At 34.4% G+C, this 25,960-nt stretch overlaps 1 protein-coding gene across 1 annotated transcript in view; it reads left to right on the top strand.

The window, feature by feature from the left end:
* The window catches only part of CD2AP (CD2 associated protein), an 86,455-nt gene extending 61,344 nt beyond the window's left edge, over nt 1-25,111 (top strand). Inside the window, exons 11-18 of the mRNA XM_020912295.2 lie at nt 958-1,020; nt 6,390-6,561; nt 6,950-7,092; nt 13,683-13,795; nt 14,464-14,565; nt 15,669-15,838; nt 17,558-17,621; nt 22,121-25,111. Coding sequence (XP_020767954.2) covers nt 958-1,020; nt 6,390-6,561; nt 6,950-7,092; nt 13,683-13,795; nt 14,464-14,565; nt 15,669-15,838; nt 17,558-17,621; nt 22,121-22,162 — 869 coding nt within the window. The 3' untranslated portion in view covers nt 22,163-25,111. The remainder of the gene's footprint in view (nt 1-957; nt 1,021-6,389; nt 6,562-6,949; nt 7,093-13,682; nt 13,796-14,463; nt 14,566-15,668; nt 15,839-17,557; nt 17,622-22,120) is intronic.
* Nucleotides 25,112-25,960: the final 849 nt, after the last annotated feature.

Here is a 25,960-nt window from a genome sequence, read left to right as displayed (position 1 = left end):
TATGAAAATTGACTGTTCATGTGTATTAATAGCTATCAGTATTTTTTAAAAGTATAAACTGTATAAAATTGGGATTTTGAAAATAATTTGGATATTTTATGACATTTTGAGTTAAGAAAATTGACTAAACTTAAATCTTAAATATTTACCTAGCTGATAAGTTCTCAGATGCAGTCCATTTTTCAGTGTCACACCCAAGTACTGATTTATTTATATACTCTTCAAAGAGTGTTTAATTCTTAAGCAAACTGGAAGAGTTTTGTTTTTCCTTTTTAAACACTTGAATAAATGATGAGTACCTAGAAGTGTTTTCCAGAGTTAATGTTTTATAATCTGACTTTATTTCTTTAAGTTCTAACCCATAACTTCTGATTTTTAAATGTGCAGTCCAATTTTTTTTCCTTGAAAGATTTGTGCTTTTTTTTTTTTTTGAGTAACACAAGTCCTTCCCTCCTCCATAGTTTCAGCTTTGTGTTTGCTAACCTTATCTCCGAGCAAGGATACTTTAAAGGTAATTTTTGTAGAAGCTGGCATTGGAGAGTTTTTAGCCCCTAGTCATACTGGGCTTTTAAAATTAATTAAAATTAAATAAAAATTAAAAGTTAATTGCACAGTTGCAGTAGCAGCGTTTCAGGTCTCAGTGGTCAGTATTGGACCATACAAAAACAGAGTATTTCCATCATTACAGAAAGTTCTGCTGAGCAGTGGTGTTGTAGCACGTGTGAACTCCTTCGCTTGATAGAGTAGGAACTGAGACCACAGTCCTGTCACTTACTCATGGTGATAGTGGCAGGTTCAGGATTGGATACAGAGTGATTGCAGTATAGTGTTCATTCTGTTAAACCGTGTTTTCATCGTACGTTACTTTTTCAACTTTTTGCTTTTTAGTAGTATAATTACCTTTGTGCTCTAAAACTATCTTTTTTTTTAAAATATTAACTTTATTCCCCCCTTTAGTTTCAAAGCCTGACCTGGGAGGTACCGAGAAGAAGTATTTTCCCACAAAGCCTGAGGAAAAAGGTGAGGTGATTTCCAGTATCAGAAAAACTAATTATTCTTTTCATTATCCGTGTAGAGAAAAATGTATCTCCACATTGAGTCACTGACACTGATTTTTAACAGGTGTTCATTATGTATTATGAAATTCTTGGGGTTTTCTGGGAGGAAGTTTGGCCAGACCAATAGGTAATTAAGATTTTACTCAAACTGATACCAATTTACATTCATGAAGAAGTTATACCATCACTTCAGTAAGGCTGTAGCATTTAATCAGTTATTTCTAATAATGTGTAAGAAAACTAAACATTAAACAGTTATACTCTTATTTTTATAGTGTCCCAGTTGAAATCTATTAAAAATTTTTTTCTTAGGTGTAAGAGTGAGGTCTTACCTAAAATGTGGAAGTGATTTATGATGTATTGTTTGATTTTCACTGTGTATATTTATCATGTAAACTTGGAAAGGTATTCCAAGATAGCATATGTATTTTGTTGGAAAAAAAAATGTTTTGTTATTGTTAATACCTGCTTCTTCTTGTACACAAGATCTGCAGTGGTTGTATCTAGTAGAGAAGGTTATATATACTTGCAAAAAACTTGTCACTGTTGCAGAATACTTTTGTATCTACTGCCAGTGTTGATTCTACTTCCTGTCCTTGTCTCTTGCTTCAAGTGTTAATGTATTCTCTTAACTTAATGATTTCTCTTATTTCAGTCCCTAGTCTGGCTTCTATTTCACATTGTTACCAGATTAATTTTTTAGTTTTTTTTTTTTTTTTTTAATTTATTTAGAAGTTTCAGAAGCACAGCAGAGTGGAGCAGAAAGCACAGAGTTCCGTATCCTCCCTGCCCTAGGCATGCACGGCCTTCCCTTCTATCGGTGTACCCAGCAGTGGTTCACTTGTTACGATCAGTGTGCCTCTGCTGACCCAGCATCATCCAAAGTCCGTAGTTTACATTGGGGGTCACCTCTGGCATTGTACATTTTATGAGTTTGGGTAAATGTATAATTATGCTATCATACAGAATAGCCACACCTCTTTAAAATTCCTCTGTGTTCTGTGCTTTTCATCCCTTCCTTCCCCCAACCCCTGACAGCTGCCCATCTTTTAATTTTCTCCCTAGTTTTGTGGTTTTCAGAGTGTCATATAGTTGGAATCATACACTACATAGCTTTTACACATTACACTTTGTAATGTTCATTTAGGGTTTATTGATGTCCTTTTATGGTTTAATAGCTCATTTCTTTTCAGTGTTGATTAATGTTCCAGTGTCTGGATGTACCACAGTTTATCCATTCACCTACTGAAGTTGGTTTCAGGTTTTGGCAGTTAAGAATAATGCTGCTGTAACACTTGAGCAGCCTTTGTGTGTGTCCATAAGTTTTCAGTTCACTTGGGTGAATACCACGAGGTGTAATCACTTGTTCGTATGGTTTATGTTTAGTTTTGTAAGAAATCGTTAAAGTGTCTTCCAAAGTGTCTGCACCATTTTGCATTCCCACCAACAGTGAGTGAGAGTTCCTGTTGCTCCACATCCTGGTCCGAATGATCCCAAATTACATTTTTGGTATTATCTTCTACTTTATTCACTAAATGTAGCAACCACACTCTTGACTCTGGATGTCATACACCTTCATAGCTTTATCTCTTTCTCACCCTCTGGGCTCACCATGGAAAGTTTTTATATCTTCAACTCCCTCCTTTTCTTTTTTGCATTTGAGATTTTTAAATTTAGATGCAAAGATATTTCTTGATTGGTCTTGTGATATAGCTAGCTGTTGTTAGTTCCACATCTTGGATCAGTTTATTTTGGTACTTGGTTATAATATCTGTCCTACATGAAAAGTTCATCATACAAAGATATATAGAACCATCACACACACACACACACACAAATATAAGGTTTGTTACTAAATATTTTCATTATGTTATTTGTTTTGTAGTCCCCTTTATCAAGTAGGTAAGGGTTTTGTTAAAATAAGGTAGTGACTTTCTATATTTCCTGAAATCAGTCAGTTGATCTTATAAACAAAATGGAAGGTAACACATTTTTATTATATTTATTTTTTCAAAATCTTTGTCATGAGGAAGTGACTGGGACTGAATTTGCCCTCCTGAGTTAGACAACTAGGAAGCTGGGTAAAATACATTTAACAGTGGTTTCAGACATTGGACAAGTGGTAACATAGGGCTGTTATCACTGAGAGAAGCTATCATTGAAACCAATGAGGCAAACCCTAACCCAGCTTACTGTTTAGAAGCAGTTTTCAGGCAGCAGAAAGAAAATGGTTTTACTTATATGTGAATGGAGTCCCTGAGGAAATGAGAGAAGGGGCAGAAAAAAAATATGTGAAGAAATAATGGTTGAAAATCTTTAGATTTGGAAGAAATTTGAAGCACACAAATCCAAGTTGCTCAGTGAACTCCAAGCAGAAAAAACAGAAGGGAAATCACCTTAAGGCACATCATAAGTTCTGTGAAAAGCAGTGATAAAGAGAAAAACATAAAGTCTGAAAGAAAATAGCTGGCAACTTTGAATTCTCTACCTAGCAAAAGTACTTTTCAGGCAGTGGAGGCAAAACTAAAACTTGGAGATAAAATCTGAGAGAATGCTTTGCCAGTAGATCTGTATGTACTACACAGGAACAGTTTAAAGAGGTTTTTTTTTGGCAGAAGGAAAATGATCCTGTGTTGGCATTTGGATGTACACAGAGTAATGAAGAATGCCAGAAGTGGTAATTATGTGAACAAATAAAAAAGACCTTTCCCCCCTTATCTCTAAATGTTATCAAAACCACCAAAACTCTTCATTGAAAAAAATTTTAAAGCTTACTATGAAGTGTTGATTTCAAAGTTTAGGTGTACAAATGTAAGAAATTTTTAAATAAGTGAAAATACAAATACAACCAAGAAAGCAATTCTTAATATTTTGAAAATGTTCTCCTTAACCTGGCATGACTTTAATCTGGTGCAAGAAATAATAAGGTCAGTGCTTTAAAGCCTATTAACTAGCATTCAGGGAGAGCCAGTATCAATTCAGAGGGTCTGACTATTATAGACATAGATTACATTATTTCTTTAAAAAAATAAACATAAGTTTATGTCTCTTTCTTGTTCCAGAGTCAACAGAGAGAGCTTTTTCAAACCATAGCTAGGGCCACTTGGAGGAGCCTTAGCCTTCTGACAGGAGATACAGCATATTCCTCCAGTGTGTGTTCCTTACTTTTATCTCTCTCTTGATTTCCATTTCACAGAGCATGTCCTTTGAAAAACCCTGCCTTATTGATAAGGATGAAAATGGAGCTACTAGAAAACATGAAACAGATCACCATCTGACCTTTGACTCTTAGGTGACTCCCCATTATTTCATGGGGTACTTTTCCAGATCATCAGAATGGGGTTTACATCCTCCCTGCCCAAGCCCCAGCATGGGTTGTCTCAGACCTGCTTCGCAGCGTCATTCTCACTGTTTTCTCAGAGGTGCTGTGCTCATCACACGTGTTGTCCCTCAGGATAGTAATGATCCCAACACTCAGGAGCATGTGCTTTTCTCCTGCTTTGGGGGAAGACGTTCCTGGACGTGGCTTTCAGTAGTCTGCTTCATTCTTACCAGAGTAGGAAAAAGTTACTCAAATTCACTACTCAGCAAGGAAATGTAATTTTATTTAAACCAAAGTAAGATTCTCACCAACATGAGTGAAACTTTTTAAAAAAGACTAGCAATACTAAACATTGGTGAGGATCCAGATTATCAGAACACTCATACATTGTAGGTGGGAATGTAAATCGTTATGTCTACCCTTGAGAACTAAAGTTGACCCTGTTGTCCAGCACTTTTATTTCTAATTATATATTCACAGGAAATGTGTGTTCCATATGTACACCAAAAGACTCAAAGTTTATCATAGCATCGTTTGCATTGACCCTCAATTGGAAAGAGCACAAAATGTCTATCAGTAGTTGAATGGATAAATAAATTGAAGTACATTCGTGTGCCAGGATACAGTATAGCATGTGTGTGTTAGTCGTTCAGTCGTGTCTGACTCTGCAACCCCATGGACTGTAGCCCGCCAGGCTCCTCTGTCCATGGGATTCTTCAGGCAAGAATAGATAGCATAGCAACAAATGAATACAATAGAGTTTCACACAGCAGCATATTATGATTTCATTGGTGTAAACTTAAAATACTCGGAAGTGATCTATCGTGTTAGAAGACACCTTTGGATTGGAGCATTGAGGTGGTGATTGGAAAGAGGAATGAAGAGAAGGAACTTAATGTGGCTCAGGCTTAGTTCTTGTCTGGAGCAGTGCTTACTCAGATGTGCTCCTGTGACGATAGCTCCTTGAACTTTGTACTTAGACTTCTGAAAATACATCACATTCCAGTTCAGGTCACTTCAGTGAGATAAATATGGGTATATATTTTTTTTGTCCTAAACTTTTCTAAAATGTTAGGAAAGTAGAATCAATTAAGGATATACTTCCTGCTTTTTGCAGAGTACTGTATTTTTCTCTAAAGCATTTCCAAGTGACCACTGATAAAATATGGAACAGGAACTTATACATATGTCATTATGTATATAACTATGCCTTTTTGGTGACAAAATTTTTATTAGCATGATGTGATATTGTTCTTAATTTTATTCCCCAGCATATTTTCTTAACTATCTCATAAAATTATTAAGTAAAATGGTACTAATGAAATTCCTAATATAATGATAAGAAATATAAATAAAAGCCTGTCATTTTCTTATCTGCAACTAATCAATCTAGCCTCAGTTTTTCAAAAAAATTTTTTTTGTCATCATGATTATTTTTAAATAAATATAAATTAAATGGCACTAGAGTTCCTACTCATTTTTAGTTCTCTATACTTCAGTTTTAGAAAGTGGACTGGATTTAAATCTAGGTAATGTTGTTTTCTGCTTAAATTATACATGATTTTATTGGAGTAGAATACTAACTCTAAAAGCAAAGGATGGTGGGAAGACAGTGAGAAGCAGGCATTATTTGTTAATCAGAAGATTATCAGTGGTCCCCCTTCCTACCAGGGTAGAGTTTTTTAAAATGACAGTTAAGTTTAAAGTGGCTCAGACAGTAAAGAATCTGCCTGCAATGCAGGCTACCCAGGTTCTATCCTTGAATTGGGAAGATCCCCTGGAGAAGGGAAAGGAATAGAAGGGCTACAGTCCATGGGGTCGCAAAGAGTCCTACATGACTGAGTGACTAACACTTCATAAATAGTTTTAAGTTATAACTTTAAAACAGATAAAACAGTGTACACATAAACGAATAGTGTATTCTTTTTGTTTCACACCTTTCTAGTCTGACATTAGCTTTAAAAATAGTTCTGATGGTTAGTAACTTTCTAAATATTTTTAAATAATAGAAAAATCAGATGAAAAATCAATGCTGGAACAGAAACCTTCTAAACCAGCTGCTCCACAAGTCCCACCCAAGAAGCCTGTTCCACCTACCAAAGCCAATAATTTATTGAGATCTGGAGCATTGTACCCCAAAAGACCTGAAAAACCGGTTCCTCCACCACCTCCTGTAACCAAGTAGGTTTTATCTAACTTTAAATTAGTTTATTGATTTACTTGCTTTTGACATAATTTTGGTTCTACTGTCGTTTTAAATCCCAAAGTTATTTTTAAAGTCCTTGCTTTTCATCTTTTTCATATAGACTGTAATCTGTGTAAATGTTATTAATCTTAATGTTCACTCTCGGCAGATACACTTATGTTAAATTGTTTTATTTATATTTCTAATTTTATTATGATTGGTCTTAGGGTACAGGTTTATGTTTATGGAAATAATTTTATAGATGAAAAAGAAAAATCAGTATTGCACTATAACATCTATAGTGTCATTAAATCACAATGTTAAAAGATGGTCATGCTTCAGATACAAATGATTTTTGCATGTGTTTGATTCTTCTCATTTCAGGATTAATGGAGATGTTTCTACCAGTTCATCAAAATTTGAAGCTGAGCCAGTATCAAAACCAAAGCTAGATTCTGAACAGTTACCACTTAGACCAAAATCAGTAGACCTAGATTCATTTACAGTTAGAAGCTCTAAAGAAACAGGTAAGTTAACATGTGGAAAGATGGCATAAAAAAATAAAAAAGTGCAAATACTGTTTTCAGAAACTACTGAAAATAAGATTTGTGTATGGATATAGTAGAAATTAATTAAAATTTGTTTAAAATCTTTTAAGCAAAAATAGAAAATGAAACTGAAAGAATATAAATAGACAGAATATTTATGGTTCACAAAAGCTTTCTCACTGGTCAGAGAACTGAGATTGGGTATTAAAAGATCAGCCATTTATCATTCTATCGCTTCATAGTGGAATGACCATACCACCTCACGGGCAGATATGAATGGACTAGACTTTCAGTGCCATGCTAGATTATATTTAAGAAGAATATTTTTCTTTTCCCACTGAAATCTGCAAATACTGTTGTTTCTAGTTCTGAAAAATAGACTTTTCATGACTCTCTATCTCTCTATATAGCAAGGTTTACTTCTTTAGCTAAATATTACTCCTTCAGTTTTAGGACTAATTTTTTAGCCTATTAATCCTCTTTGTCTCCTGGTCTTTTATATGTCTCAGTTATAAAATGAAATACTGAGAGGTCATTTTCCTTTTTCTTTTTGCATCAGAGAAGTCTCGATAAAGGTCTCACTGTTAAAAGCATCACACAGTCAATACTTTGTGGTAATGGTTGTTTTGTAGCAGTTTACATTTGTTCTTTAGTTTTTTTAACATTTTAGACACATTTTCTCATATATATTCTTATGTTAACACTGACTTTAAGAGGCAGATGCCATTTCTCCCTATTTTGCATCTAAGCAAAGTAAGTTACAGTTACAGCAAATGTTCAAGATCACATAAACCAGAAGAGAATTCTTTAAATCCCCTTAAAGTTCTCTGGTATTTCCTTTAATTTTTTTTTTTAATGTCTTAATGTATTTTTTAGCTTCAGGTTAACATTTCTTTACATTTAAACTTGAAGGCCAGTTACACTAAAATTTTTTTTATCACTGTATTGTAAAATGTGCTTCCTTTCTTATTTTTAAGGTGATTGTATTTTTCTTCTCTTTAGTTTGGGAGTATAAAAGTTCTGACTTCAGCATAGCCTCCTATAGTTTTTTAATTGGAATGTTTTATAGATCTTTCATCATGTATTTAGATCCTGCCTGATCTGGATGAAGTCATATTTATCAATAATTTCTGGAAAGTGAGATGTTGATTGTATTTTAGAGACATTCACTCAAATATATTCAGTATGTTTTTGATAAAAAATTGTTCTTATTTATTGGTAGTTAAATAAAAACAAAAATCATCTTTGTGTTTTTTTAAGAAATCCTTTAATTTTTAAAAAACTGAAGTTAGTAGTAAAAAATCTAATTCTGTTAGTTCTTACTATTTTCTGTTTGATTTTAAATGTAGCTAGAAATATGTTTTCAATACTAAAGAAAAAATTAAACACAAACTCTGGATATCAAAAATCCATTGTTATTATCTTTTGAATTTCTGCAATTTTCTGCAGTCTTTTATCACAGAAGTTCTGGATTTTAGTAAAAAGTCTCTTTGGTAGCTGAAATGGCAACCCACTCCAGTATTCTTGCCTGGAGAATCCCGTGGACGGAGAAGCCTGGTCCAGGTTACAGGCCATGGGGTCACAAAGAGTTGGACACAGCTGAGTGATTTCACTTTCACTTGGTAGCTGAAAGTGTAATATTTAGAGCTTTTTTTTTCCCCTGCCTGTATTTTTTGTTACTTTGTATCATTCTTTAACATTTGCTCTATTTCATTTCCTCACAGTCTTAGAAGTTACCAAAAAAATTTTATGTAAATTAAAACAAATTTTTCACTTTTCCCCCCGTACCTTATTTGTATATGATTACTACCAAGCTTTATTTCCTTGACTTGTGTGACTACTGGTGGTTGAAAAGTTCTATTTTTTTCCTTTGTTTTTTGGTCCCATTTCTTGTCTTATATCCATAACCATTATTTATTCTTCATTAAAAATTAGAGGCTTTGTGAAAAAAAAAATTAGAGGCTTTGTGGAACAGGGTTTCAAATGTTCTGATTTCTAGTTAGCTTTTTTGTTGAAATGAATAAGTAATTTAGAGGTGCTAAGGCTTATAAATGGTCAAAAAATGAACAGTTAACTTCCAAGCTGCAATCTTTGTATCTTCCACTATCACATTGCCTTTGGTGTATTGCACTGTGAAGTTCAAAAAATATAAACTTTGGAAATTGAGTTCATTTTAAGTAGCAAATATTTACTGAGCAGGTGTGTATTTGCAGTAGTGTTTTGGGCACAAGTAGTATGCTAAGGTAAAAGGCATTGCTGCTGACAGCAAGTAGCTTATGTTTCAAGCCTCAGATCAGAGGCTTCTTCTTTCCTTTTTTTAATTTAAATTAACATATCATGTTCTTAGTACTTGTAGTATAAAGTGTACCTGGTACTTGTTGTACCTCTTCTTCGAGATGTTGGCACCTTAAAAAAACACAGAACTGTGCTCTTTACCAGATACAGCCTCACATTTGGCCTTGCATTGAGATGTGATTTAATTTACATACATGGCTCAGTGTGAAGTTTTAAATTTTTTAAATGACATGAAACTAGCGCTTTAACATAAGTTCCAGAAAGTCTGAAACATACATGAAAGTCTCCTTAGAATTTAATTATTTTGTAAAATAATAATTTGAGGTGAGATGATATAGTAGAATTTGCTGTTAAAAGATGTGGGTTTTAAATTACTAGTTGGTAGGTAATTGGCATGTTTCTCAGTTTTCTCACTTATCTAACAATCAAATGATCCCTTATATCTCTGCTGTATCTACTCTTGTCTGTTAAGGATGTAAATTCCTTTCCCTACTCTCCAGTTTGATTTCCTTATATATAAAGCCATATATAAACATATATGTTCATGTGTATAAATATTGAGTCTGACTTTTGTTCATATAAGAAAAACATTCCTAGAATACTTAATTTGTTTCAGTTTGTTAAAAAATTTCTTCATAAATATTCTCATATGATAAAAGGTAGCACTATACATTGCAGAGCTGTCAAAGCATGTTTTAATTTTTTTTTCCTCTCTTTTTCCAACACTTCATCAAAAGTTAGTTTAGGATAACCTTATTGCTACCACAGGTTAATTATAAAGTTCACATGATCTTAATATTTCTAAAATAGTAAGTTTTCCAGAAAGTATAATTGGTTTATAAATAGTTTTAAACTTCCAAGTAGAAAATTTAGTGGAAACAACTATTTCACTGAGAAAGGACAATTGATGAAGTGTTCTTAGAGTGTAGTATTTTATTCTGTTTGATTATCTTTCTGTGATAAATTCTTCTTGCATTAAAAGAAATATTAGAAATACATACATTATTTGATCTGAAAGTCATCATTGTTAAGTAGAATGGTGTTCTTTCGCTTCAGTTCTATTTAATAATTGATCTATTTTGTTTAATTTCTCAACATTTATTCAACTTATGGTGAGATTTTTCTAATATGATGTCTGCCTGTTGAGCAGTAGACGCTTTAAAAAGTGAACTTGCATCTAAGCTAGGATTCAAACCAAAAGAAACACCGTATCCCAAAATGTAGAATTTACCTGGAAAATAAGGGCAGTAATTACAAATTTTTATTTTCTAATAATAATTTCCTTGATAGTATCATTATAGAGAGTATCACGTAAGGCACAGTTGAATTTTCATTAGTTTATGTGGGAGATTTTAAGTGTTATGTTGAGTTGTATTTTTATGGTGAGAGATTTAAAAATAATATTTGGCTTTTCCCCTATTATACCAGAATTAGAACTGCCTGTCTTATTGTAACTACTATCATGTGCTGAGGACTAAAACTTGACTACAAGGTGGTTTAATTTCAGTTGCAACTGTATCAATGAGTTGTTAATATGTTGATTTATTTACTCTGACCTCTAGTTTTAGCACTAAAGCATCCTTTTAGAAATTGTTGTGGTGTTGTGAGTAATTTTTAAAAAGACTTCTTTCTAGTTTAATGTATGTTGAAATTAATACTAATCATAGTTTTTCCTTATGAAACACAAAAGAATAAATCTAAAACCTAATACACATCTTAATATAAGTTTAGATAAACTACAATATCTGCTAAACATGAAATGGTTCTATTCATTTACGACTGTTCCTTTTTCCTGCTTTGTAAAATAATTTTTTTGGTTTAGTCTTTTTTCTAGACATTCCTATCCTTGACTTTTCTTTCCAGATTTTGTTTCCTAGCCTGTTTGCCATGTTTCCCTTCTTACGTGTCAGGAAATTATCCTACCTTTCTCCATTTTGGTAAGATGACAATTTATAAAAGAAATCAAAATAATATATTCAGTATAAATAGGTGGTGCACATTGAGTTTTCTTTGTGATTTTACTAAAGTGTACATGTTTGTCTGTCTATTCTAACCCTTTTGGTTTTCCATTTTAAAATAAAACAAAATTCATATTGGAAATTTTTTCTTGATTAGTTAGTTTAAAATATTCTTTTGATAAAAGTTTTTTTTTTAATTGACAACCATGAAAGTCAGTTTATTTTCTTCCCAAATTTTATATTTCATTTTGATTTAAAAAAATTCAGTGTCTTTGGCAATGTGTAAAAGTGTATATGGCAGGCAGAGGGGCCATGTGATGGCAGGAGTTAAGTGACTGTCATGCCTTTTATGCCATGTGTAAATATAGATTCACTGATACCACTCTTTAGATAAAATTAAAAGCATTCAAACATATCATGAGTCAGAAATGTGCACTATTTCATTTTACTAACCCAGTGACTTAAATGGAGGACCTCAGAGAGTATTAGAATAGTAAAATTACTTGTCTTGGTGTTGTGGCCCAAAATTGGACCATATAGAAGGCATTTTACATGAGCATGATATATAATTTTGTAAATCTTACTTTCATTTACCTTTTTAATTTCATTTATCTTCATCTTGTGTTTTTATTTCTTTTTCTTTTGCATGTTGCTTAAATATGCATTTGAAAATAATCTCCATAGGCAAAAATTACGATTGTGCTTTTCAAGATTTTTTTGTAGGTTGTCAATGTGTATTTATCAGTTTAAAAAACAATTTCTAACCTTTCAAACTATAGCATATTTTTAATACCTTTTAAAATACTGTTTCCTTCGTTTATGCAGTAATTAACAAATGAGATATTTAGCTATATATTTAAACTCAAGATCTCTCACATTATATAATGCATTTTCCATTAAAGCCACTGTGTTTCTTATTATGCTTTGGTGTATATTATAATTATTTATGGACACTTACTGAACAGTTAAAAACAGAAATCAAACCAAGCATATTAGATTGCCTGTTGTGATACATTAGCCTAGTGACTAGATCCAAGATAGAACACATAAAGCAACCCCAGAACATGAAGATGGAAATACTTAGAGTTGTTATAGAATGCATATTGCCAAGTATAGTAACCTCTTCCTGTTTTACCTTTGTGTCTTCCATCCCTTTAAAAAAAAATCTCTAAATTATTTAGAATATGAAAATTGATTAAGTTTTAAGGGCAGTAATGATAACTATCTTTGGAACTCTTTTAAGAAATAACAGTTCTCTGACTTTGTGCATCTAAATATTTGACAGGAAGCATTTTAAACTTCCAGGCAATGGCAGTGTGAAGAATGATTCCATACTTGGAAGACAAGGCAAAAGATGCCTGCTGCCGAAATGAGTGATGGCATATTGGCTGCGATTAATGTTCTTTGTTTGGAATCTGGGCCAGAGGGAGATTTTAATAATAGTGGAAGTGTCTGGAATTAACCTTAGGGTTCTTATACCACTTATAGATATCTGGGATTCAAAATTAAAGATCAGCTCCTTCAGCAAGGTTTTCTGGACCATCTAGCAAAAGGGAAGGTATTATATACCATTGTTTCAGAATTGCAAATTAACCTAGATTTGTCAAACTCAAGATACTGAATGAAAGGTCAGCCAGCCTTTGGTGATGGGAAAGTACATGGATGATGTATGTAGCATTTTTCCCTTGCTGTCCGAATCTGCCTTAGATTTATGACTGTGAGTTAATTTTTTGATATGTTGTCATTAATTCTGAGTTGAAGTAGATTTTTTTTTTCTAAGTAAGAACGTAGGAAGACTGGCTTTTTCATACTACTGGCTTCCCTGGTCGCTCAGACCGTAAAGAATCTGCTGGCAGTGCAGGAGACCTGGATTCAATCCTTGGGTCAGGAAGATCCCCTGGAGTAGGAAATGGCAATCCACTCCAGTATACTTGCCTGGAAAATTCCGTGGACTGAGGAGCCTGCCAGGCTACAGTCCACAGGGTCACAAAGAGTCAGACACGACTGAGCAACTCACACACACACAGCTTATGGTACAGATTTATATCTTTCAGTAAGAACTTTGTTGAGGTCTAAGTCTCTGTTGAAGACATGAACTTTATATTGTTGATATATAAAATGTATCAGGTAAAGAGGATGTTAGTGTTTGAGGGTGAGTGTTGTTTTCCAAATGCATATGAAAAGCACAGGTCAACTTGTGAGTCTTAGTGGTACTTTTTCTGATTTTATAGTTTGTTGAAAATACAGAGACATTCTTTTTTACCTTTTAAAATGTGCCGTTATCGCTTAATAGATATATTTACTTTTATTCTCCAGATCTTGTAAATTTTGATGACATAGCTTCCTCAGAAAACTTACTACATCTCACTGCAAATAGACCGAAGATGCCTGGAAGAAGACTGCCTGGCCGCTTCAATGGCGGACATTCTGTGAGTTACATTTGCTGTTGTGAAGCGCAGACCATTTAGCAAATCCAGAGTCCTTCTAAGATAAGAAAGAGGGGGCATTTATAGTTCCACTGAAGTTTAAAAAATCAGAAAGAGCTATATGTAAGTGGCCAAGGGTTGTATTTTAAGAAATACGGGGAAAGAGACCTGTTCATTTCCACAGAATGTGGAATGGAAGATTACAGAATCAGAAATGGAGTTGTCCTAAGACCATAACCATAGAGCAGTGTCGAAAGGAGACAGGGGACCTGTGTGATCTACTTGTCCAGCAGCAGCCAGTAGAATTGCATGGTACATGTTCACTTCAGGAAAAAAGGAGAGCATTCCCCACCCCCTATAACTTCTTTTTATTCTTTCTGTACATCACCTGGGATACTGGTAGTACTTTAAGTGTTAATGTATTACCTCTTTAAGTTGACGTAAGTAGAGAAAATTTTTGTTGTTAATAGACAAGCTGTTTTTCCATGCTTACGTTATGCAACTGTGTTATTCAGCATGAAATTATGTCACATCCTGTTAACAACGGGATACCTGGAACAGTAGCTGCTGAAAACAGTGATAAAAGTTGCTTAGTTTATTATCCAGATGCCTACTACCTTTTCTTTCTTTGGTGTTTTCTGTTTCTTGATTAAAAAAAAAAAATCATTTAGCCGACTCACAGCCCAGAAAAAACCTTGAAGTTACCAAAAGAAGATGACAGTGCCAACCTAAAACCATCTGAACACAAGAAGGATTCTTGCTACTCTCCAAAGGTGAGGTGCATTGTGGCATAAGATTTGTATAATTTGTATCGTTCTTTGTGAACATCAGAATTATGGGGTTTAAAAGTGTCTGTCAGGAAGGATTATTTCTTAAGCCAAGAAATAATGCCTACTAAAACTAAGTAAAATGATTACTGTTAAATTGAAGTTGCATTATTCTCTGTAGATCTCTTTTTAGGAGGGTTACATTATTTTAAATGAGTAGCACAAATGCTACATGTTTCATAATTCTTAAGGCATAGATCTATACATTTGTTTCATTTCCCATTAAAACATGCCCTGTTGGGCAGAAGCCAACAGTTCTTTACTCCTTACATCACAGTGAGCTTGACACCATAATAAGCACTGAATACACACGGGAATGAATGGTAGAATCACTTGGATTCTTCCATCTGTTACATGGTGTTGAGGGCCCTTTCTAGACCATTGCCACTTAATTTAAGATAGTATTACAACAACTGGCACACATCTTATGTTTGAGAAGATTATTCCTGTTCCTCACATTCATTGCAAGGCTTCTGACTGTCATTCAGATTATCAGATACACTTAATCTGATTCTCTCAGCTGACAACAGTCTGTCGAAATTTTATCAATACATACCTGGTGTTACCTAAGTGAAATAGGAAAAGGGTATCAGGCTATGGATTTATTTTAATGCCTCTTTGGGCTTACTGCATTTTTTTTTTTTTTTTGCATTCTTTGTAGTTGCTTTTCATTTGTGCTCTTTGGATATTCTAAACAGTAACTGTTTAATATGAAGGATCAAAGTAGTATCTTAATAATGCCTTTATATTCTTGCTTTTAGATGCTTCACTCAGCAACCATAAGATAAATCTGATGGATTTTTTTTCTTAAATGAAACCTTTGACATTTCTCAGAAAAACCCTTAGTAATTACAGGTTTATTCTTTGGTCATTTAGTGGTTTTTTCCAGTTGTGAACATCAGGCTGCTTTTTTGGATTTTCAAGTTTATCATTTATCTTGGAAGTATTACTTCAGTTATTTATCTCCTTGTGGTAAAAAAAAAAATCTTTTGAACTTGTTAAATAGAAATACAGATAAAATAAAAATTTTCTGTTTATTATGTTTTCAGCCACTTGTGCACCTTCCAACACCTTCAAGTACTTCTAAACCAAATACAGCTACTTTTCTAACTCCATCAGAAATCAAAGCTAAGGTCGAAGCAGAAAATTCCTTGGATGAACTTAAAGCTCAGATTGTTGAATTGCTGTCCGTTGTGGAAGCACTGAGAAAGGACCATGGGTAAGTGGCCCTGTGTTCTTTCAGTACTACTTAACACACGTGTAAAGAGTCCTTCCAAATTATATCAGATCTTTACGTCTTTACGTTTCTGGTGTGAGCAAGTTTGTTTTCAAAGAAGTTTAATAGTGTCTTTCTCCTTTTGGCAAAAAGCTTGAATTAGAAAACAGAATAATTAGAAACTCAGTTACTAATTCTAATTATTCCAATTAGGAATTGTAAAGCTTGAATAAGAAAACCTAGCCTGATCATGAAAAAGGCAAACCAATGGAAACAGGAAGTAGTAGCTCGATTAGACTGGGTTCCAGCAGTTTGATTACAGAGAAGTGGCCACTAGGCACACGACAAGACGTTCAGCACCACTGGCCATTGGCACACGCACATCACAACCACAGTGAGATACCATTTCATGCCCACTCAGATGGCCTAATAAAAACTGTGAGCCATAACAAGCGTTTGCAAGGATGTGGGAAATTGGAATCCTCATGCATTGCGAGTGGGCATGTAAAATGGTACAGCCACCCTGGAAAACAGCCTGACAGTTACTCAGAAAGTTAACTGTCATGTTCCCATATGATCCAGCAATTCCTCTCCAAGGTATAATGCTGTCCAAGAGAATTGAAGACAGGTGTTCAAACAAAAACTTGTACAAAAATCGTATGTAGTGTTATTCATAATAGCCGAAAAAGTGCAAACAACCTACATGTCCATCAGTTGATGAATGAGGAAACAGCATGTGGTACAGCCGTACAGTGGGATACCTGACTACAGCCATAAAAAGAAGTGAAGTAGTAATACATGTTATAGTATAGATAAACCTGAAAAATATAATTTGAGGCTAGAAATGTCAAACACAGGGGTTAATTAGTCTTAAAAGTATTAGCAAATAAGATTCATCTTATTTTGGATCTGAGATGTGTCTGCATGTATATTTGGTTTTCTTCTCAGAGGACTTTGCTCACTTTTTGCTAGGGTTGAGTTGGGTATTTATAAAATAAATGGGTTGGACCATCTTACATTTTTTATGCCAAGTGTGCTGTTAAGAACTAAGAAATACATGTACAGATTGCCTGTGGATGCTCTTAAATAAGCTGTAGAATGAATAAAAATACTAATGACCTATAGTTTAAAGCATATATATCAGATCTTTTAGAAGTCTTTCCAAAGACTATTTTAAAAGTCTTGAATTCCTCTTGGAAAATGAAATCGAAGGAAAAATGACTACATAAAAAGACAGAAGCCTAGAAAAATGAAAACATGAGTTATAGGAGAGGAATTGCTGGCTGAAGCTTTTTGTTATTGGTTTGAATTTTGGATTTTAATGTAATATTTAAGTTTAAAAAAGAGAAAGATATATGTAAAGTTCAGGTTTATTATATTAAAAACTATAATTTGTTTTGCCCCGTGACATATTTTGACATTCATTTTACCACCTTATTTGAGCTGTGTCCTGTCTTGGAAATGGATGATAACTGAATATGGAAAATTACCTGTATTCGCTTAAAAACTTGTTCTCTCAGGTTTTCCCTCCTTTTGCTGTGTTTTTAACTGTCACTTTGAATTGTTTCATCTAGAGAATTTGAGGTTTTTCTAATCAACATGGTTGTTTCCTTTGCAAAATTTTTCTTATGTTCTGGGATATCAGCCAACAGATTTGTTTGCCTTACTCAAATACATTTATTAATCGAAAGACTTAACAGCAATAAATAACTTTGTTTTTAGGAAAGAACTGGATAAACTACGAAAAGATTTGGAAGAAGAGAAGGAAATGAGAAGTAATCTAGAGGTAATTCATCTCTTCCAGCATTGAGATTGTAGTCAGCATAAACTAGACATGTTTTTTCCAACCCAACTGGGCGATTGGTTCCACCACAAATTATGCTATCCTGCTTTGGTTGGACACTCCCTACCATGGGTCACCATTTAATTAATCTCTTGCTGACTCCCTGCCGCATTCCATCCATTCATTCAGCAAATGTTTTTGAGTGTTCTCTCTTGTCGGCGTGAGGCACAGGGGATACACTCCTGAATAAAGTAGACATCGTTCTTGTCTCTCAAAAGTGTCTGGTTCTAGATCTTTTGCACTGTTTCTTGACCTGTAGTTTTCTTCACAGTTAAACTTGTTTTTCCTTTTTTTTGCTTGGGGGCAGGGGTAGTGGGAGTGGCAATGAAATGGCTTTAGATTTGCTGACTTTGATTTCTCACTGAATTAATTTTACTTTACAGCTAACATGTCATCATCTTCACTCTGCTGAAGACTGACAGTTTCACTTATTTATCTTCCTTTTTTCCCATCCTCACTGACTTCTGTCTTCATCTGTGTTTTTGTGTTTGAGTGTTTTTCCTGCATGACAGCTGTTCCCTCCTTTTCTTAAGAGGCTCTCCCCAGTTTGTAGTTAAGCCTCGCGCACTCCTCCCTGTTTCACCCTGCCTTCTTACTGACCTGTTTCTTTTTGCTCTCACTGTGGAACAGTGAGCACGGAACGTGTTCAAAACACTGGAGCTCCTCTCTGACGTAGCCTTGTGACTTTCAGTTCAGAACTGTGCCTATGTCAGACTTAGCACTTCCTGAGCATTGTCTCACTGGACACATAATAACTTGTAAGCATCATTGTTCCTATTTTCAGAGTGAGGAAACTAGGGTTTAGAATGATTAAGTCAGCAATGGAGCTAACATTTTTTAACAGAAGCAGCCAGACTCCAGAACCTTTGCTCTTAGGTATTAAGTTTCACAGCTTGAATGAGGAAGTCACTTACGTGGTTTAGCTTTACTTGTTGAGATATATACCTGAAGGTATTTGGCAGATTATCAAAACTCCATTTTTATTCTTTTTATCTGACAGGTACCCTTTATTGGTACTCTGCTTTCTTTGCCTGAAAATACTCAATTTTCCTCTTTATTCAAAAATAAAAAGCCCCCCTTTAGGTCTTGCTACCGTCTTGATCTGTAGTTTTCTCTTTTCATTCGTGATTCATTTGTTCTAAGACCAGCAAAAGCACAAGAAAAGCATACATTTGCAGTCACTGATTCTTCACTTTTAATTCAGTCCTCAACCTTTTGCATTTTTGCTTTCTAATGACAACTCCTATGTCTCTTCAGTTTCTCCAGCACTTCACATTTCTCCTTTTCAAAGTGTGTTCTGGTTTCTGTGACCCTGCATTCTTCTGTCCGACTTCTCATCCCGCCTCACCTAAGTGAGGTGCTCCTGCAGTGCTGTCCTCAGCCCTCCTCTCCGTGTATCCACGGTGCTCACCTGTGCCCAGGAGACTGCGATCAGCTGTGGTGCATCTTCCACTCAAGTCAAGTTCTTCTTTACCCAGCTTCTCTCTTGTGTTTCCAGCTGGTCGTCTTCCTGAATGTTCCACGTAGCATGTCCGTTACCCGTAATACGTTCTATTCAGATTCTGATTTTCTGTTTGTGTTGAAAGTTTGTTTCCCTTCTAGTCATGCAGACGTGAGACCCCTGTCTTTTCTAATCCCACTCACTTTTCAGGTCTCCTGGCTTTCCTCCCGAGCCTTTTTCTCCATCCCCGCTCTGTCTGTCCATTTCTCGTGCTCTCATCTTCCGTTCAGTTTGTTTCTCTCATTCTTATCTTGGCTGTCCTCACTCAGTGTTTTTGAGAACTTCTGTTACTTGCTGAATGAAGTTCAAGCTTATTGACTTGGTATATGAAGTCTTTTATGTCCCAATCCTGGTTTATCTTTCTTTTCTCACTTCCCTCTTATCCCCAATTGTCCTTTACAGTTGATTTGCCTGGATTATTATTGTTATTATTTTTGGCCATGCTGTGCGGTGTGTGGGATCTTAGTTCCCTGACCAGGGAGTGAACCCTCACTTCTGTGCAGTGGAAATGCAGTCTTAACCACTGGACTACCAGGAAGGTCCCTGGTCTGAACTTTTGCTCCTACTGTATGGGTTTTTCTTTTGTCTCATCTTCTCATGCCCAAGTTCTATAGATTCTCAAGGCCCTGCTCAAACAATGACATTCATTGAGTTGGCCACCAGTCTTCTGATTAAAAGCAGTTTTTCTTATTTCAAATTCATGTTTAGTTTTATAGGAGATGAATAAGTAATAATTTTCTATCGCTATTTATGTTATATACTTATTTTGCCCACTTCTGTACTGTTGGAGGTGGGATCTTTTTTTGTTTCATCTTTGCCCATAGCTTTTTAGTACAGTGCTGTATACATATTAGATTGCTGACAAATTTTTGTCACACTAATAAATGGTAGGAGATACATATTATCTTCTAAATGTATGTTAAATTTCCAGTGTAAAGCATGGTAGACATTGAAAAAAAATTTTTGAATGTTTCTTGACTTTTGTTCCTTATATTTTTATACATAGCAATGTTAATATATGGAAATAAGGTATTAATGTTAGAAAGAGGAACTAATAATGCTAAATTTATATATATGATTTAATTTGTCATAAAAATTATGAGAAGTCAAATGAATTATTTGTTTCTTATTTTGAAGAATTTCATCTAATTTTTGTTTTCCAGGAAAATCAGCTGTTACTTAGCTTCTTACTGACCTGTGTTATAAATTTTTTTTTAATGGGAAAAATTTGACCCTTGTATTTGCAAAAGTATACTTAATAAAGGCAATAGAGTTTTAGGATCATAGTTTTACAGGAGAAACTATATTTTCCTCCAAATTAAAAATAATACTTTGAGCTACTATAGCATTAACATTTGTTGTTGTTCAGTTGCTAAGTTATGTCCGATTCTTTTGTGACCCCCATGGACTGTAGCCCGGCAGGCTCCTCTGTTGGTGGGATTTCCCAGGCAAGAATACTGGAGTGGGTTGCCATTTCCTTCTCCACGGGATCTTCTGGACCCAAGGATTGAACCCACATCTCCTGCATAGATAGGCAGGCAGATTCTTTACCACTGAGCTACCAGGGAGGCCCTAACATTAACATCAGATAGTATTAAATTATACTGCGAAGTCATACAAAAAACTAGTGATGAACGATGAACATAAACATGCTAAAAGAGAAACTCTAGCTGAAGGTTGAGGGTATTTTGTCTCAATCCAATGTTGCTAACATGTTTAGCTAATAATCGTCTTAGTCAAAGAATAATACCAGGAAATATCCTGGAATAAGCAAACTGTTCTTGAATGGTTAGGATCCCTTAGGAGATGGTGAGCTTATCGAAATTATGCTTTCTGACAGTTGCAAAATGCTCAACATTTGGTAATGAACTATTTGTCAAAAGTTAGCCATAACATGCGTTATTTGTATGCCTTATCGAGGAAAGGGATGATGGTAGAGAGGGATGATGTTATAAGGAGAAGGTAAGCCCTAAATGTTTCTACATGCATTGAATGGTCAAAGATGATCAAAATATCTCCACTGTGACCTATCTGTCCTGGGTGGCCCTGCGTGGCATGGCTCATAGCTTCATTGAGTTACACAAGTCCCTTCTCCACGACAAGGCTGTGACCTATGAAGGGGATATAATTGGGAAGAGGGTACAAAAACTGTGGCTTTTAAAGCCTTAGGCTTTACCTGTACAAGTTCTTGCACAGAATCACAAGTGTGGTATTTAATCTCTTTTCACCTCAACTTCATTATTTCTATTATGTCAAAATTAAAAACAACCCTAGAGTTATTGTGAAAATTTTGTGAATTTTTCTAACTTTTTTCCTCAGTGTCTTAAATCATGAATTTCTGTTAAGTGAAGAATGTCTTCTACCTAATGGTGGAAATACTTATAACCCACTGACTGAATTTTATATATATTCCTGGGCTTCAAAGGCAACTTAATCTAGAACATACTTGTTTACAGTAGAGGAAGTTGGGACCAAGTGAGGTTAAGTGATTTACCAATATTATCTAAGCAGTAAGTGAAAAACATAGAACTAAACTGGTACTGCTTTTGGGGCGGGGGGGAATTCTGTACTGCCCACTTTGTGTGATTACAGGTCCGAGTATATTTCTTAATTTGGTTTCAAGGATGCTCTTGTTCTTTGCAGGGCTAAAGATTTTCTTAGAGATCTTCAAATACTCACATTATTTAACATTGTTCTCTACAAAAGCAGCTGTAGATACTTTTTTGTTGTTGTTGTCACCTACCACTAAGGAACTTGCATCGGGACATTTTCTTCTGTTGAACCTTTTAAGTATTTATCACACCATTGGAAATTGGATTTTAGATTGGAAACCAAAATCTGGAGGCTTGAAATTATGATCAGATCTTCTCAACTTAGGATAAAATAAACATACCTCACTAAAGATTTTTATCTGTTGCTCAATTTATGTCTTGTATTTTAGGTGGAAATAGAGAAGCTGAAAAAAGCATTCCTATCTTCCTGAGGTGACGTGCACCCAGTGTTCTGGATGTTCCAGGGATTCAGAAGCAACACTATGAACTTCAACGGAAATAACAAATGCTGATGTTGTGATAAAGAATATGAGTATATGAACTCATATACTATATGAATATAGTATATTATATCTATAGAAAAGTTGTAGGTGGGAGGGTGAATTTTTTTATATATTTTGTTTTGCCAATACGAAAAAAAAAAAAGAGGCCTTATTTCTTATGTGCTGGGATTGCAAACTTTGTTGTTTAGTTTGCTTGAAAATACTACTGAATCTGTATAAAAAGGAAAGAAAGTTCACAATAGTTGTTTTTTTTTTTATCAAAATTGTAGTATTTTTAAAGAGATCTATGCTATAAATATGGTGGTATCTTTTCAAATAATCTGTAAAATATGTCATTTGAGAGGGACAGTTTAGCTTTATAGTAACTGTAGCCACTACTTTTCCCATAAAACATAAGGGATATAAACTTTGTATATATATATTTTTTATGTTTAGCTTCTTAACCCAGGATTACACTGTTGTGCCTGTTTGTTTGCAGTGCTGTTTGTACTCTGGGTGATGAAATAGGAGTTTCCTAGCTACAAACCAGATTACTCACCCATGCATATAGTAATAACTAATGAAATAATCAAAATAACTCCTTCAACTTTGGGAATATTTTATATTGCTTGCACTATAGGATTCATAAAAGGAATTGAGTTAAAATGTATCAGATTGTTAAATATATTGGGGAAAATATGAGCTATAGTCTAAGCTCGTATGAGGTCTAAGGAACTAAAAATGTCGGTTTAACCCTTAAGTTGTGCCTGTAAGCAACAGCACATAAATATGCAAACACCAGCCTTATCGCTGTACTTCTCTGCTTATTTTACGGGCTCAAATATTAACTCATTTCATGATCTTGTGATTTAATTCTTCATGCCCCTGCCTCTGATTTTTAATAACCGAAATGTAGAAAACAAAACTCCAGAACTTTGAGAACTTGAGTGTGCAGTTTCATACTTTGACACGCTAGCATTATGTATATCCTCAGGTTTTGCATTGTGTAATTTACCTGCTAGACTAAGCTAACTGCTGGAGATGTTTTGGGCTATCATTTAGGTACCAACTTTAAAAAGAGTGTCTAGTAGATCATAAAGCTTATTTAAAACCAAATATAGTTGGCCATTTTCAAAATGCATTTTCACAAAATGGGTGAAGACCAGATTCTTCAGAGTCACTTATGAACACTTGAGCATTTTAAAATGTTATCTACAGATAAAATGTCTCAACATATGTGAGCTTATATTAAAAGTAAAAATTTGATTTTATTTTTTTGCAAAATGATTAGACTTTAAGCTTTGTTATAGCAAATGACTTTCAGATTTTAAGTATCATCTATCATGCTTCTATTTTATATTGTTCAAACCCCCAAACCAATATTTTTCCTTTAAGTTTTAGTCTTAAAATACTGAAATCTTGTGTTAATGAAATTTTGTCATGTTGTCTCCGATAAAAGAAAAATGAAATAGAAAATAATAGAAACTCCAATACATAATTACTTGATGTTAGATCCACAACTTTAGTGCTTTGGGGGAAATCTGATTGTATATTGAGTGAATACATTTTAACTTTTTAAAGTCCTTAGGCTCTTCTGATGAGGTCACTACTGAACAAAATTGTTTATTCCTCTTCTAATGTTTTTAAATGACTTGTCAAATGAATGATTTCCTTCTTAAATAATTGTATCTAATTTTCTTTTAATATGAAGGTCCTTAGGTAGAAATAAAAACAGAGTATTTTGGAAATCATCCTTCAGTTTGATGACTGTAAAGTCTTATGAAGGGACTCCTCCCCACCCTAATAATAGGGCAGGGAAAGTTTCCAGAGGATTTGAGGCTGTTTGTTCTTAAAGTTTTTGTTGGTTATTTTCTCACCAGTGCGTAAGATCAAGATGGTCATGAGTGCAGAAAGACATTTAAATTTAAAGTATTTGTTTGCCTCAGTTAGAATTGAAAAACAATTAAGTACCATATCTGTTTTCCTGCCCTTGACCAAATAGTAAAGAAAACCCAACAAATTCAAAGGGAAAAATGATTATTTTAATCTAGCAATTCACCAGTATTTGCTCTTGATATAGGAATTTTATTAATTCCTATAAAGTTCACATCACAAGATGCCATGTAATAATAATAGCTTTTACTTGGGGACAAATCTTTCACTTTTTTTTGATAATGAGTGAGTATAAATGACAGTGCAGAGGTGAACTGCTTGGCGTCTGTCATTGCCAGACTGTTAGTGAATGTGTTGTTCAGGTTTGCTATTCTTTGAAACACATCATATTACTAATTTTCAAAATTATGTTTTAATATTAGATGTACTGTGTGTATGTATGCGACCACTAGGCTTCGGTCATACTATAAAGCTGTTACCTCTCTACAAAATCTAAGTCTGAAGATAGGAAGAGAGAATGGGCCTGGTGTAACAGAGGATTCTCTTTTTATGCTTCTTACTGTGATCACAGAAAAAACAACAACAACCCAAGTGCTCTCTAGATGTATTGGTAAACATTTTATGCTTGCATTTAAACTTGAAATGTATGAACAGAATGAGACAATCAGTTCAAATCAGCAATGAGAAGTGTTAAAATGTAATAGCCTTGTATTGCTGTAGCAATAAAACGACCAAGTGCAATGACTTGATTTAATAAAATCATCTTTTTAAAAGTTGCTGCTATGAATATTTTTAGCCATAAAATTTTACCCTTGTTATAGCCTAACTTGCCTTCAGTAACTGTTGTGTAATGCAGTTGGTGTTGTGGTATTCTAACATTCCAAAAAAAAAATAATAATATATATTTATGGGGAAACTCAGAACAGTATACTTCACTGACTTGTTTACAGGTGCTGTAAAAAGCATGCTTTTCCTTCAAAAAGAAAATAAAGAATAGTATTGCCAGTTGTGTTGGTCTTTATTGATTATTTTTTCATTAACTTCAGCTTATGCTTATTGCAGAGTATGACAAAGATTATTTTATATTACTTTGAGTTTTCCAAATAAAACAGTTTTAGTTGCTCAGTTGTGTCCAGCTCTTTGCAATCCAAATACAACAGTGCTAACAGGGAGATATAAAGGCATTAAAAGTTCTAGACTTGTATGATGTTTCTTGAACGTTTGTGAGTCTTTTATTTCAGTTGGAACTGTGAGATAATTCCTACCTCACAGTACTGGGAGAATTTGAAATGATTTATATGAAGTACCTTATGGAGTCTTTGCCATGGGGTAGAATTTTTAAAATGGGAGAGGTTAATTTACTCTTCTCAAAAACATCTTGCAGTGATGGAGATGATGTGAATTAGGCAGATGAAAAAGGCACAGTACATCCTCTCCCCTTGTTTTTGAATGCAGCGTCCCTTTCTTTGGAGGAAATGTTCCTTTCATTTGTCTCCTATTCAAAATGGATCTGAGAGTGCTTTGCCCAAATTGAAGTCTCTTATTGACTCAGAGATTGAGATTTTTAAACATTTGAAACAAAGAGGTAGTCTCAGCTTGGAAGCTCTCCACAGTTACATTTTTCTGTCATCTGGAAAAAGCTGATTTGAAAGAGCAAAGTAGAGTATAAAGATATGAGAATAGAATACAGGAGGATTTTAAAACTGAGTACAGTTTTCCCAAGCCTCAACTACCCATCCATTGCTTGGTTGCTTAAGTATAAACTTGAACATAAACTTTTTGGGTTTCTGAACTCGCAACTGGATGTTCTGGTAAATAAGAGAAAATACAGTCATGTGCCCTTATCCACAGCAG

Source organism: Odocoileus virginianus, chromosome 27 (genome assembly GCF_023699985.2).
Source record: "Odocoileus virginianus isolate 20LAN1187 ecotype Illinois chromosome 27, Ovbor_1.2, whole genome shotgun sequence".
NCBI classification, from domain to species: Eukaryota; Metazoa; Chordata; class Mammalia; order Artiodactyla; family Cervidae; genus Odocoileus; species Odocoileus virginianus.
Note: the sequence above shows the minus strand (reverse complement) of the source record. Positions and strands in the feature narration are given on the sequence as shown.